At 39.4% G+C, this 15,498-nt stretch overlaps 1 protein-coding gene across 2 annotated transcripts in view; it reads right to left on the reverse strand.

Annotated features, from left to right (window-relative positions):
• KCNQ5 (potassium voltage-gated channel subfamily Q member 5) overlaps positions 1-15,498 on the reverse strand; it is a 279,890-nt gene that overhangs the window by 67,024 nt on the left and 197,368 nt on the right. For both annotated transcript variants that reach the window (XM_066547411.1, XM_066547410.1), the window contains exon 3: positions 3,961-4,087. In XM_066547411.1, coding sequence (XP_066403508.1) covers positions 3,961-4,087 — 127 coding nt within the window. The remainder of the gene's footprint in view (positions 1-3,960; positions 4,088-15,498) is intronic.

Raw genomic sequence — 15,498 nt, forward strand, 5'->3', positions numbered from 1 at the left:
AGTTCCTCTGAGAGCTCAGTGGACTTCAGACATGCAGGTGAGGCCAGCAGGATCTTACTCTTCAACAAACAAGAGTTTGTTGTTTATTATTCCTAAATATTTTTACAGTGCCCCAAGTGGAAGCTGCCCTCACAGACTGAGATCTCACTCAGTCTGTGACATGTATATCAGTATTATGGTAAATCCCCTGATACGTATAGGAGAGTGGCCAGAAGTTTAATTTTGTCAGGTAACATACCACCATCTGGGAGCCCATTGCCAGAGGAAGGACAATGGACTCTTCATTTATTTCAGTGTCCCCAAATGGCTTTACAGGGAGTGGATGCCCTATATCTTCCCAGTTAGACTTGTCCTCTTTTATTTTCAGGATCTTCACTGAGCTCAGGCACAGGCATCAAGTTCTTCCTGGTTTGTGAGCACCCCTGATCTCCAGAGGCTCCAGAGAGCAGTTAGAATATGCATTGCTTGGATTGCTGCTCTTCTGAGCAGTTCAACACAGCAACACTGTTCTGCAGTGCTAACAGCCAAGCTTCAGAGTGATATACCTGTGACATTTAAGATTTGAAGGGGTATATACATATTTAAGTACCTTATGTGCCTATAAGGATGCATTGCTGTGGCCTTTATGTTATGTACACAAGCTCATATACAATCAGAGAAAATGAGGGATGTCAGGTAACATGGGACAAAACACAAAGCAAGTATTAATACTATACTGTTATTTCCATTTTTACAGAAATAAATAAGGGTACAAAACTGTAAAATAATTTGTTAGATGTAATTACTAACCTGGTAGCACACAGTGATGCTTGACGAACTAATTTGTCAGAGTAGTGACATTGTAGGCACACAAAGATAAACACAGAGCTTTGGCCCTGAATAAAACTTCTCAGGTTATTAGGTTATTAATGGAAAAAATAAAGGCTGTCTAAATGTTATCTTTGGGGCAATCCTCAAATTTGTTATTTCTAGTTCTTAGGCCACTGCCCTATGTGATTTGTGTTTAATCACCAAAAAATAATCAGGGAAAAGATCTGCCAGAGATCTATAGCAAGTTTAATTAATAGTAAACAGACTAAGTCTTCTAAAATATTATTGTTCCACTGTAACAATAAACAGAAGGAATAATTGAATGGATGACTAAGTAAATAATCAAAAGTAATAGGCCCAAACTGGCTATGGAATCTCTCTTAGGGAGGCCTTAGCACTGATTTCATCGAGTTCCCCCTGAAGCCATCCTTTCTCCAGGATGAACATGTACAAGTCCCTCAGCCTCTCCTCACAGGGCAGCTGCTCCAGCACTGATCATCCTCATGGCTGCACTGAACTCACTCCAGTTTTTTAAGATCTTTCAGGTACGGTGTTGGAGGGGGAAAATGGAGTGCAGTATCTTGGATATGGTTTGGTGAGTGATAAGTAAAGGGAGATAATCATCTATTGATTGTGCTCAGGCTAACACAGCCTCCTGACCTTTGCTGCTGCCTCACACTTTGCCATGACTGCAAAGCCAAGGTGTCAGGCAAATAACTACTTTATGTAGCAAGAGATGCAAGATGACTTGGTTTTTCCTCAAAAGATCAAATCTGGAAAGATGCTGAACATCAGAACAACAGAAACTCCCTTCTGGGATGCTCAAGTCCAGAAATGGACTGAAGTAGATGAATAGAAGAGACATGCAGAACAGTCAATGGCAAGAAATTCAAGCTATTGGTTTAGTTTCCAGGAGCTGCAGAACAAAGCTGCCTTTGCATCCAGTGCACCAGCAGAGGAAGACATCCACAAGCAATAGACTGCTGTCTACTAATTAATTCTGCTCACAAGTGATAGAGTTCCAAGTGATAGAGTTCCAAGAATGATGCTTTTAAGGCCAGGGACTGCTCACATAAAAATAGATGAAACAAGAAGAGCAGGTGAATTTCAGAGAAAGGAGGAAATACCATACTCAAGTGAAGCAAACCCACACCCCCAGGGTGATCTGTGCCAGAAGACCTGCTTGAACTATTTCACCAACAGTAGGAGAGTAGGTATGAGTAGTTTTAAGGAAGGCATGGAAATCTGTACAGTCCCCCTGTGAATCATAGAATTATTTAGGTTGGGAAGGACGTTTAAGATCATTGAGTCAAACTGTAAACCCAGCACTGGCAACTCCACCCCTGATCTATGTCCCTAAGCACCACATCTACATCTTTTAAATATGTAGAATTTTGTACAAGGAAGAACTCCTGCATTCAGTTTTGCTGAGAATTAACACCTCAGAGTGAAGCGAATAAATAAATGGAATAAAACTTGCCAGTTGAGTGGAAACAGGAAAGGGAGGAGACACAAAAGCAGAATCAAACAAACTGCTGGTGTTTCTATACAATGGCATTTGGAAGAGTAGCAAGACAAACACTCTGAGAAGTCAAATGGTTCTAGTAACTTCAAAATCTTCAAAGGTGTTTTTATTAAGCTGTAAATTGTGGTAGTAAGTTAATTTTACTAAATTAACAGTGGTGCTTTCTTATGATTGTGCCCTGACAAAACCTAACTACTGCAAAATTTCTAGTGCACCATAAAATCTTGGAATAATGGTAAGTCTGGTTAAGGAAGGTAGCCATGTTTTGTGATTTCCACTTTATGCTAGGCATGGAAATCTTGGGGCAAGTATGTGACCTGGCAAGGTATCTACCCACCTCCCCTGCTGCCCAAAAAACCCAAATCCCAATCCTGATACTTGCCCCTCTCCCACAGTTTCATAAAACAGAATAGATGGGGTGTTTCTTTCTGAGGGGGTGACAATCTGGGGTGTCTTCCTAGCTGCTCATGCAACTTTCTCCATTGCAGGAGTGGCTTAGTGGGACAAAGTCTGGATTTACCAGGGAATGAGGTGGGAGAAAAAAACTTGCTCGACACATTAGGCCTAACCAGTGTACTGGTCTGCCATGCCAAGGAACACTGAGTACCTCCTGTTTAGATCAGGATGGCATTCATCTACCAGGATGGCATTCATCTACTGCTTACACTGAAACCCATGTGTTTCATGGCTGTAGGCATATGACTCCATGTACTAGCTGCTGTAGAGATGCATGGAAGGACATATTTCCTGCCCCAGTTGATCCATAAGTTGTATTGAGATATAGGCAGAAGAAATTAAAGGCTGGAGAGAGGAAGAAAGTTGAGACAGAAGTTGATATTGATATCCTGAAGTTTCACAGATGATCTATAAAAAGCATTTTCTCTAAACCATTAGGAAAATAAGAAATTATCAGATGAGTTTGGTCTTCGATTTCTGCCTTTGTTGGGAAACTGTTTTCATACAGATCCCTTTTCAAAATAGGGTTTTGACTGGTTGTGAGTCTATTCACCATTGTCACAGACAAATTCTAGAGCAAAGATGGAAAGGAATAGTGTCTTGAAATAGATGTAGAAGAAATAATGAAGAAGATACTGTATCCTACGCTAGTGTCACTGCAGAGCTGATATGTGGATTGTCATGCAGAGAAAAGCAAGACAGAAGAAAACATCTTCATGTTGTCATAAGATGTCGCTAGGGAGGTTTTCAAACTTCTTGCAGTGTCTGATCACAGAGGTTAAACAAGGAAAACATGATACGCACACATATGTGTGTGGTATCTATGCATGTATGTACAATATGTAGTGTGTCCGTTCAAAGCATAAATCTCCTCTGATTTTCAATGAGATCAGCTCTCAACTCCTCATTTATCCAATATATAGGCCAGCTGTATGAGATTCATAGGAAAATGTCTTCTGGAGAACATAAGAAACATGGACTGGCTGGTTTTTAGGGATGTCATGATTTATATCTAAAGAAACCCTGGGCAGATGAGAGTTGACACACAGCTATTCTGGACTTAGAGCTGGTTGCTGTAAACAGAGTCTGATTCCAACAGTTTTCATTCAGAAACAAAACAGGAGAGGGGATATGTTTATCTCAAAATAAGCTGGAGCAGGGACACTCACCTATCACACAGAACGGTTTCCTCGCAAAGCGCAGTCTTCCTTGCCATCCTCGGTACCGACAGCAGCACCCAGCAGACCAGATACGAATAATAAATTCCAAACCAAAGACAACAATCATCACAAATTCCTGCAAAGACAAATAAGAAAATGCCTGTTACAGATAACCAAAACATAAGCTTCAGGAAACTTATCACTACTGTTCGTGGATGACAATCCACCTTGAGCATCTGAATATCCTAAGCCAAACTTGGGATCCTGCTCCCCAGGATGGTTACACATCTACAAGCAGCACACAGTCCTCAGAGCTTCACAGTGAAAGGTCTAAGCCTAACCTGAACAACATTAACTATCAACTAAGATTAGCTACTAAATATTTTCAAATACTGAATAATAGACAAAAATATCAGAGCAAAATACTCAAAGACTTTGGATGCTAAGCATCAGAGCAGAGGTAATTTACACAGCTATTCTATATCCACATCCATAAAATTAATTCTTAGCTTAAAAGTTTTGGGAGATATATTCTCATGGCTGCAATATACAGGTGAAGTAACTGAGATTATGAGTTTGGGAAATCAATCTGTTCCTAGCAGTAGGTTAAGGTACATGCAGGTGTAATTACATACAATGGGTATGTAATTGTTTGTAAGGCAACAAACTAATGCTCACCCTAGGCATAACCTTCTCTGGACAACCTGTGAATGAAAGCACTTAGAAATTTTGCCTTGCTTTTCTTTCTCATTGGAGTCTTCTTTAAGACTGTTTATTTTAAAAGCATCAACATGTATTTATGCAATTTTTATTCTAAAAAAAATTTCACCACAACAGTGAGGTAATAGTGCAGTAATAGAGCTTGGTGCACAATTCAGCTCCATACCCTAAGGAGATCTGCAGGTCAGTAATATGCAGTGATAGTACATATACACTGTATGGAATTACAAACTTAGATACTCTTCTGGAATACCATCACAAAGTCATGTGTTTTGAAATGACAAAATAAAAATCTGTCTGTTCACAAAAGGAGACAAGTACTTGATGGAGTTTCTTAAACAGCCCATCAAGAAGAAAAGGATGGAAGTTGTGTTTTATTTGGCAGCCCAATGTATTTCTGTGTCCAGAAGCAAGTTGTTCCTTGTCAGCCAATTAATTTGTTATTCCTGCAGGATGAGGATTAGTGTGGTACCAGTAAGGAAGCACTGCAAATGAATTAAATAAAAGAATATTTGTAAGGGTAGGGTTGATCCAATATGGACTTTCCCCAATAAACATTTTGCATGTTTTTAGACTGTGAGACCCTACAACTCTACAAGACAATGTGTCAGCTTAGGCTTTACTTCACCTGAACAAATGGCATTATTAATGTTGTGCCATGTAATGGTTCTTTACTAGATTATGATTAGTGGCAGTCCACTGAAACATTGTGGACTTAATTGCTTTTGCTGTCATAGAAAAATTTGAAAACATAGAATTCCTTCCCAAAATGTCAGCTTGTGTAGCTACTTCACATTGAAAGGCACTTTTAGAGCCTTCCTCAGTGTCTTCATTTTTGTTTTTTTAAATCCCATATTGAATGCCTAAGTCACAAAAGTAGAATAAGATCCCTCTGCTAAAACACGGCTGAAGAAAATACCACATTTTTTATTAGAAAATAACATGGAAAAATGTGTGTGATTATTTAAGATTTTCTTTTTATTCCACTACAAGAAACTTCAACTTAATTTCATGGACACCATTATTGCACAACTTCAGAAAGGATTATGTACAAAACTGAAAAAGTTCCCTGTATAGTAACAGTAATTCCTAATAGTTGGCTGCCCAGTGGTACATTTCCTTGTAGGAAATTCTGTGTAGGCCAAGACAAAAATGGACAGAAAGCCAACTGGAAAAAAGGAAGAATATGCATTTTAGTTATTTAACTACCACTTTTATAGTGGTAGTTAAATCATGAATTGTCAAATCTGGTTTACACATTGTTAGATGGTGCCTCTGAATTTATGAGGGTTGATGGCAGGCATCCAGGCCATTCCTGCATTTGATTCTCCTTTAGAAGTTTCTTCTTTGGGATAGGGTAAGAGATACTGAAGGAAAGGAGTCTGAAAAGCATGAAAATTTCTTTGCTTCCAATAAAATACTTTTCTTGTTAAAACTTAATCACATTTCATTTGAATAAAGTTTGTTGTTTTCCTGGGAAACATATGGTGTGTGCAGATGGGCAGTACGCTCTGTGGGTACAGTGAAATTGTCCCAGGCACCTTCCAGAAGCTGATCCACACACACAGGAGTGTGTCCTCTCCTGTACTCCAGCCCTGGCAGGGCCTCTGATGGGGAACTGGCAAGGACAAAAAGTACTCAATGATCCTGGAAGGACTAGTCCACAACTTCAAGTCAGTTCAAACAGTATTGTAACACTGCCGGTAGGAATTGGAAAGAGGCAATTTTTTTGGGAAAGTTTCCTCTTCTGGTTCCTTCCAGTGCTATGCAGTTTTGTATTTATCACCTGTATTATTGTTAGCCATTACTAGGTGCTATGCTTGCTCAGTGAGACAAAGATGAGAAAATTTATTGTGTACTGAAAGCACGTTTCTGAGAGTCTGTGTACTACATGGTGCTTTTGTGTGTTAGAGAGAGAAATCATATTTTTCTCTCACCCACAAACAAATATACTAAAAAAGAAACTTCTCGGAGATACATCTATTTTAGGAGAGAAAAAGAGCAAAAATATATTTTCTTAATTTTTTTTTTTAGTGGGTGGAGTAAGAGTATAAGATTTTTCTTGAGGAAACAATACGAAATTTCTCTGTTTATTCCTTGAGAAAAAGTTACCATTTCTAGAACCATTAGAAACTAATGCATGGTTATATTGTCTCAAAATTAACTAAGGTTTCTACTACTTAAACAATTTTTTCTGCTACTTAAGCAATATAACAACTGTAGTTATATTGAGCTCAAATACAGTAAATACATCTCTGTGCATTGGGATACTAAAAGAACTGCTGCTTTTAAAAATGCTATATATGATTTTCTTCCACCCATAACAAGATTCTGTAAATTTTTAAGTACACTATAAGCTTTAAAAAAAGGAAAGACATTGAATAAAATGTATATAGGGTTTCACACTTATTTTTGCACTTACTGAAATAGTGATGTTTCAAACTGATCTTTATATCCTAATGACTCCTACTTCCTCAAAGAAAAAGATGATTTTGAAGGGAATAAATATAAAATATAATGAAATCTAAAGGGAAAGGATTTTCCCAAAAAACATAATGTATTGAAACGGGCCTCTTCATAGTAGTAGTACACATAACAGCTTTGTTTTCTTTTGGATTGGTTCAGTTCAAAACCAGAGAGAGACAAAGAATTGCACACCATTGTGTAAAAAAGTAATTTTTTTGTAGTTGGGGCACTCAGGCAAAATTTTAAGGAAAATCTCTGTCAGGGCTAATACAGGCTGGGGAATTACCATTACCTTTTTTTTTTTTTTTATGGCAGCTGTAAAGTCACAAGGTTTTGGTCTTCCATGGACAAAAATTGGAAGGATGCATCCCAAATAAGACCAGGATTTTTATTTTTTCATATTTCATTTGGAAGGCTTATTGCCAACTTCAGCATAAATCTAGGCTTTGAAATAACTTGGGTTTTGTTCCTTAGCAATTGAAACAGACGATCAGAACATAATTGGAAAGGCATGCAATGGAATAAATCATTAGACTTCGTGCTTTGTAGACTGAAGAAATGATGCATTCCAAGTATCTCTGTCCTATATATAATGTAATGGAACATCATTAATTTTGAATTACTTATGAGAATGAGAAACAACATTTACATCAGAATGGGAAAATCTTGCACTGTTTATAAATCTGGCCCTCTTTAAAATTAAGCAAGGCTGCATTTGAACTGATGAGCAAGTTAAAATTTACTGGAAATCTAACCCTTCCCTTCCTAGGTGGAGCAGAGGTGCGTTGGCCTTTGCCATTTCTTGCCTTTTCCCTGTCTTGTTATCCTTTTCCAATCACAGCTGCATTTGGCCTTCCACCAGAGTTACCACAATCTGTCACTTTTTTGGCTGCCCAAGCTCACAGTTAGCACCTCCCAGTAACCACTGTGGCAGATGCATTGGTGGTTCAGACAGTGGAAAAGTTTCTCTTCCTTCTCAAAGCACAGTTCATGCAAACTGATGAGCTTTTCCTTCTGAAATGTTTCTGCACATGCAGCTCCAGTTTCCTGGGGAGCCATGCACATGCAAGAGAAGCAAGGCTGACACACTTGGGCTGACAAGGTTTTAGTTGCTTTTGGCTAGCAGGGTACTCCTGAAGATTTTTACATCTGTGTGTGCCTGGGTTGTTCCACCACTGGAACAACGAGGGTCAGACAAATGGCAGGAAAAGAAAATAAGAGGTCATCCAGAGCAAGGTTTCTGTTAATAAAAGGTCCTGGAGGACTCTAATCAACAGGGTTGATGATTAAGAAAATCAAGCATACTTTGCAAAATCCAGCACTTCCCCCCTCCCCACCCCCTTTTTTTTCCCTCCTATCCAATTAGGATACATGATTTGTTGAAGTTGTTTACATTAATATGCTTCTCAGGCCGTTTTAATGATAATGATTTCCCTAAGCATAATATTTTAACAGCAAACAAAAAGTTTATATAATAGCTTTCTCACTCTTTAGCAAAGCTGCTTATTAAAAATGAAAATAATTTGCTGATGATGAATCAGGTGCCTTCATCGCAGACTGTAACATTGGGGAATTGGAGCCATTTTTGCAATAGGAAAATGACCAAAGTTAAGCACCCTCTGCTGATCTAGGATGCTTCAGGTTATTTTGCAATGTGTAAATGAGCTGAGGCTTGGATATAAGAAATCCACCACAAGACAATGTGTCTGCTCTTATTTTAATTATATTTCTTGTATGGAAATGGAGATTTTAATTATTCTAAAGGCTAATGAAGTAGCACAACAGAGCTGCAGACTGATGTGAGGAGCTGCCTGCCTTGAGCTCATAGGAGAACTGTGTTACAAATGACATTGTCAGAAGTTGGAGAGATGGACAGGAACAGACCAAATGAACCCTCTGAAATAAGCTTTAGTAGGGCCACAAGTGTTTCCCTTCTGAAGACATCTCTGCAGTGTAACTGCCCAGAAGGTCCTTATCTGGTGCAAATCAGCGAGCCTCACCACACTAACACAACAGCAGAGCACGAGGAACAATGTCATCTGATACTGCTTGGGATGTATCCCCTCTTCCCTAAAATCTCATTAACAGCCAAGTCCAGTGTTTCCAAATCAGGGAAGTCCAGTGTTTCCAAATAATTTTGAAAAGAGGGAGAATAAACATGCTCTCATACTTTAATTTATGGCTGACTGGTTTAAGTATATCACCAGCTGCTGAAATATCTTCATGGTGACACATGAATACTTGATACTATCCAAATAGCAATGCTTTATTACTCATAGTCAAAGATTGTTTTATCATTCAATTAAAGCAAGAACAGAACACCTCAGCTTATCAACAACACGTGTCTCTAAAGCCAAAAAATCCCCCTCTACTGATTCCAGGTACTAAGCTCTAAAGCTGGGCTGTACACTTTAAAGATATGCCATTGGGTGTGAGGGGAAGCACAACACTGGTCTGTCTCAATGAAACATGACAAAGGTCTGGGCTTTAAAAAGCTGTGATGCAGAAGCTGGTGTGGGACTACAGGCAATTGTATTATACTGGCCATTTTCCAGATTAAAACAAGTAGGTAAGAATACATGCATGTTTTAAATCATGGTAAATTTGAACACATTTGTGTTATTCCTGGTTCAGCGCTAAAAAGAGGAGATCTTTGGTCTAAAGAGCTAAAAAGCATATCTTGGTGTGCATACATACACTTAAGAAAAAAATGTTTTAATTCTTTCCAACTGCAGTTGAACAGAGGGAGAGACAGCCATAAATCTGAAAACATAACCCAGAGTAGAACCTATCAGTGGCATATAAATCACAACCAGAGACTTCACTTCAGCTCCCAGTGCGATACACAATAACCATGAAGTGAAATTTATGCACCTTTTTACCATTTATCAGTTTTTTAATGGATGTGATGCTTTTAGAGCACTTGATTTTCCATATTATGATTAAGAATTTCCATGTAGGTTCGACATTAAAAAGAGGATTATTGAGAAATCATTTTTGTGCCTTTTACTCAAATGCACAGCTACAAATCTATTGATATAATATTAAAATCCCAGTTATATGCTTAATCCACATGACTTCTGCTATCCAACTCCTTTCTAGCTTTTAGTGTTTATTTTTGACATGGCACCCATCAATCATGCGTCTTCTTCATTCATTTGCAAGAGAAAAAAGCTGTGAATTTTTATTTAAAAAAAACCCAGTTTTGAATCAGATAGTACAACCCAGCAGCAGAATTGCATAGATGCCATTTATTTATGCTTTTCATAATATCTTATAAAGAAAAGTATTTACCACGTCAGACACAATGTATGATTCCTGAAATCATACCTGAAACCACTGAAACTGTGCTAGCCTTCCTCAGCATCCTCTGCCTCCCCAGAGCAGCAGACTCACTTCACATCACCATCATGGGCCAGCTGCTGAGGACCTGCTGGTGCCAGAGGAATGGGTGCTGCAGGGCTGCACTGGCCACCATGGTTACTGCCAATACCATCTGGGCAATTTGCAATTTGTACCTGTGGGCAAAAGATCCCAAAGCTCCTTCTGGTGGACATGGTTCTCCTAGGGACACTCTGATGACCACTGAATACCCTCTTTCAAGCTGGAAAAGGGGCAATGGGAAGCACTGACTTCTCCACGTCTATCCTGCTCTTTCCCAGATGCTGCACCACCTTTAACAGTGTTTTCCAGCCATTTGTGCTCACTGCCTTGTGCTATACCATTTGTTAATGTGTCAGGTGCAACTGCATATATAAGAGAATTCCTTAAAGGAGATGATAGCATAAAAGTCACGTTATAGAATAATTTTTTACTTTCCAAAAATTTTTTACCTTTCTCTGTGCTTGTTCAGATTTTCTCTCTCTTTAGTAAGATATCAGTGGTAAGTGGTCTAATTTTGGTTTTAAATTTATCCTCATATTGAAAACAAAGAAGCTCTGTACAGCTGTACCCAGGCCTTTGCACTTCCTTTGTGATTTCTTCACATATTTTTTTCTGCTGTAGTCACATTTCTGATGTCACATTAGAGGCAGACGTTCAAGCACATGTCTCTGTAGCAACACAGATCCAAAATTTTCCTTTTGAAATGTTTGTGAAGAATTTTGTACCTTTTCTCTGTCCCAAACAAGTGTAGAACAGGCATCAGAACTCTGAATCCTTCTATGCCCTGGCATCCCTATTGATTTTGTATGGATGCAAGGGGTTTAGGCTAATTGTTATGGCTGATCACGTGCATGTCAATTAACTGATAACATCTGACATGCTGTACTGCAGAGTAGGACAGCATGTTCATTCTTTTATTCTTTGGCCTTAGCATGTTTGGAGTTGTTAAATGCTGGAGATTCTGCAAATGATGTTTGCACCTTTCTTTTAGAAATTACTTCTTGCAATTTCCCAATTGTCAAAGCTCATTAAGAGACCTTCCCTAGGTGTTCATCTGTGCATGTTTTAGTCACTGGGACACCTAAGTGCATCTCGTTTGATATATACTGAAATGTTACTGGTACCAAAATTTTCAGAAAACAACTTTAAGAAAGTGTTTTCTGACAGTTTCCAACTTTTTACAAATTGGTCTTGGTAGGCAGTCAACCCAATCAGCCAAAATCCTGTTCACACATTTGTTTTCTCAAAAATATCACCTCATTAAACATTTCTGTTACTTGGACATGTATCTGGTCACAATATTTTTATTCCGTTCCTTAAGTTCTGTGAAAAACTGACTTGGTGCCCCTTTTTTAGTCAAATAACTGAATTTTGGGAGCCAGCATACCAAGCCTTGTGTTTCACGCATCATGCCATTCGCTGACTGTTTTGCAGTTTTTCCTATTACATTTTTCCAGGCTTATGGAATTTTGGTCTCTTGGAAAAAGAAAACATATATATATATCTTTGTGAGGCATACATTTCCTGTGATCATATCTTCATGTAGTACAATCAGCCAATTCCTGTCTGGTTCAGATGTGATACCAAAGTTATTATTGTCCTGTCCATAACATACACCCTTTCCTTAGGTACTTCACGAAAGCCTAAAAGTCTAAATCAGCCAGTATTTATTTGCTAATTCATGTTTGTAATTCACCCACAACTCAGGGTTCTCAGGACTGAACTTAGTTCCACTGTGTGTCTGTGTATTTATCATCACCTTCACTTTAGGTGGACATTTTAATTATAGGTATGTCTACTCTGGATTCTTACAGATTTTTTTTATTGTTTGTTTTTGCTTGTATTTCAATACTTATGCACAGAATCACAAAATCACAGAACCAGCTGGATCAGAAGGGACCCACAAGGACCACTGAGTCCAGCTCTTGGCCCTGCACAGCACCACCACCCCCAAGAGTCACACCCTGTGCCTGAGAGCCTTGTCCAAACACTTGCACTCTGTCAGGCTGGTGCTGTGATCACTTCCCTGGGGAGCCTGTTCCAGTGCCCAACCACCCTCTGGGTGAATAAACATTTCCTGATATCCAGCCTAAACCTCCCCTGACAGAGCTTCAGGCCATTCCCTTGGATCCTGTCACTGTCACCACAGAGCAGAGATCAGTGCCTGCCCCTCCTCTTCCCCTCACAAGGAAGCTGTAACTGCAGTGAGGTCTCCCCTCAGTCTCCTCCAGGCTGAACAGACCCAGTGCCCCCAGCTGCTCCTCACACAGCTTCCCCTCAAGGCCTTTCACCACATTTGTTGCCCTCCTTTAGACACTCCCTAAAAGGTTTAAATCTTTTTTATATTACAGTGCCCAAAACTGTCCCCAGCACTTGAGGTGAGGCTGCTCCAGTGCAGAGCAGTGATGCCTTGATTTTTAGCTTTCATATTTTTCAGTATCTGTACTGCCTCAGTGTGTGACTCTGAACTTCATATCAAGTGTTAGTCAGTTCTCTTCACAAAACAATCCTTTTCCAGCCTGAGAACCAAGAATGCCATTGCAGCTTTGGGCCCAAAAAGTGTAAACAACAGCAAATTGAAGAGAAGAATCTGGGAGGGTGGGACTTCATAACCTGAAGCTGTAATTGGACAATTAACCCAAATAATAAATGGACCAAAATTTATAAAAGTGTGAAAACTCGTGACTGGTTGTGCCTCTTGGGTCCATCTTGGGCAGAGCCCCAGCCGGGCTCTTGTGCTGCCCAAGGTGTATCCTTTGAAGGCCTTTCAATAAACACCTACTTTATTCCTTTAACTCTGACCAGCCTCTGTTCTAGGTAGCCTCTCCAGGCATCAGCACAGCAGGACAATCCCCTCCCTTGCCCAGCTGGTGATGCTGTGCCTGATGCCCCCAGGACAGGGTTGGCTCTCCTGGCTGCCAAGGCACTGCTGGTTCATGTTCAACTTGCCATTAACCAGGGCCCCCAGGTCCCTTTCCCTGGCACTGCTTTCCAGTATCCCATTCCCCAGTCTGTCTGTACATCCAGGGTTGCCCATCCCAGGTGCAGAACCCAGCATTTTCCCTCACTGAACTTCCTGTGGTTGGTGGTAGCCCAGCCCTCTGATTCCACAAGGTCTCTCTGTAGGGCCTCCCTGCCTTTATGGGAGCCATAACTCCTCCCTGTTCTGCATCATCTGCAAACTTGCTCAGTACCCCTTTCCACTCCTGCCTCCAAGTAATTTATGAAGATGTTGAAGAGCACAGGGCTGGTGATGGTGCCCTGTGAGACTCCACTAGTGACAGTGACAGGTCACCAGTCTGATGTCACCCCATTCACTACAGCTCTTAGTGCCCAACCCATGAGCCAGTTGCTCACTCATTGCATGGTGTGTTTATCCAGCTGTGTGTTGGACATTTGCTCAAATTCACAGTTTTAAAACTGAATCATAGACTGAACAGATTTCTCCTGTGACTTGAGGAAAGTTCACATTTCAACTGCAGCAAGCTGTGTCTTCACATGCTTTGTCAAGTCTCTGCAAAAAGATGGAGTGGTTTGCAGCTCTTCTGTGTTACTCAGATGCTGGCTTTTCCCTAGACTTGCAAACAGCTTTCATATCACTGATGTCCTGCCTTCTTCAGCACTCTTTTCCTTTTGACATTTAATGGTTTCTAGAATTTTTTCCTTACATGTTATTTTTAATAGTGTACTTTGGCTTTCCTCTGGGGGCATATTCTGCATTTCCATTTGGCAAATCAAAATTTCCTTGACAAAGGTCAGGTCTGAATTTCTGATCGAGAGTTTGATATCTCTCCATTTTTGCAGTTGCAATCCAAACTGTTTATTGCCTATTTTAAGGAGGTAGCTCTTGATCTCCATCTCAAACTCTGTCATGAAGCCAATAAAATTCAATATTGCAGGATCTAGCATAATCTATTACAAATCCACATCTGCAGAAAATATTACATTTATTCCTTGGAGGTGATTTCCCATGCTACCTTGTTATCACTTAAAGTGATAAAACAAGAAAGACATGTCATGGGAAAAGCATTTGTGTAAGGAATGTTGCTTACTTGTCCTTAAAGAAAGTCCAAAACAGCTGGTTTGTTTTTTTGATCAACCTAAAAGCAGATATGCTTTCCCCTCCTCAAAGAATTATATCCTTATTAATCTGAAGCCAGCCACCCCATCACTGACATCTAATCCTCCCCATTTTCCCCATTTATATAGGAACTGATAGCAATAACATAAATTACTGCAATGTGCCTATTTAGAAATTCAACACTGGCTTTCCTACTATATGTTAGACATTTTAATATTAAAATTGTACTAGTTCACGAACTTGTTACATTTATCACTACTTGTGCTTTTGCTATTTCCTTTCATTTTTCTTCATTGCACATTACCACTCATTTCTCTATATATGCCCTGTTCATTCAAAGGAATGGAAAATAGTTTTGTGGATGGCATTTCATCCACCTGCCACTGACTTGTGGCAACTCCAGTAATCCTAACATTGCACATCAAATGCAGATTTCTTGTTAAACATGTCTAATTGGTAGTTCTGCTCTGGCAGTGACAAAATCTCTCTTGCCTTCTACTGCATTTGCTGCTGAATGCTGTAGCACTTGAGGTAACTGTTCATAGTTATCCTATCTTCTTCAAGTGATTCAGTTATAAGATTATTTTTTCCCTGATTGTAGATCACATATGCAGTTTTAATCATCTTTAGTCATCAAACCCATTTAAGCTTTCCCAGTAGCACCTAATATATTGCAGTTTTAATTACAATGGAAAAATGATTCTGTTCAATGTGTGATTTTCAATCTTTTCTTTACAAAGGTAATCTCTGCTTAATACAGAAGAAGAAAAGAAAAGAAAAGAAAGGACAAAACATTGCTAACAATATAATCAATCCCAAAACCATATCAATAACAGGCTTGTGCCAGGATTGAGACATCTTTATTCTCTGACCTGTTGAAGTGTACTATCATCCTG

The sequence above is a fragment of the Molothrus aeneus genome, chromosome 3, assembly GCF_037042795.1.
Source record: "Molothrus aeneus isolate 106 chromosome 3, BPBGC_Maene_1.0, whole genome shotgun sequence".
NCBI lineage: Eukaryota > Metazoa > Chordata > Aves > Passeriformes > Icteridae > Molothrus > Molothrus aeneus.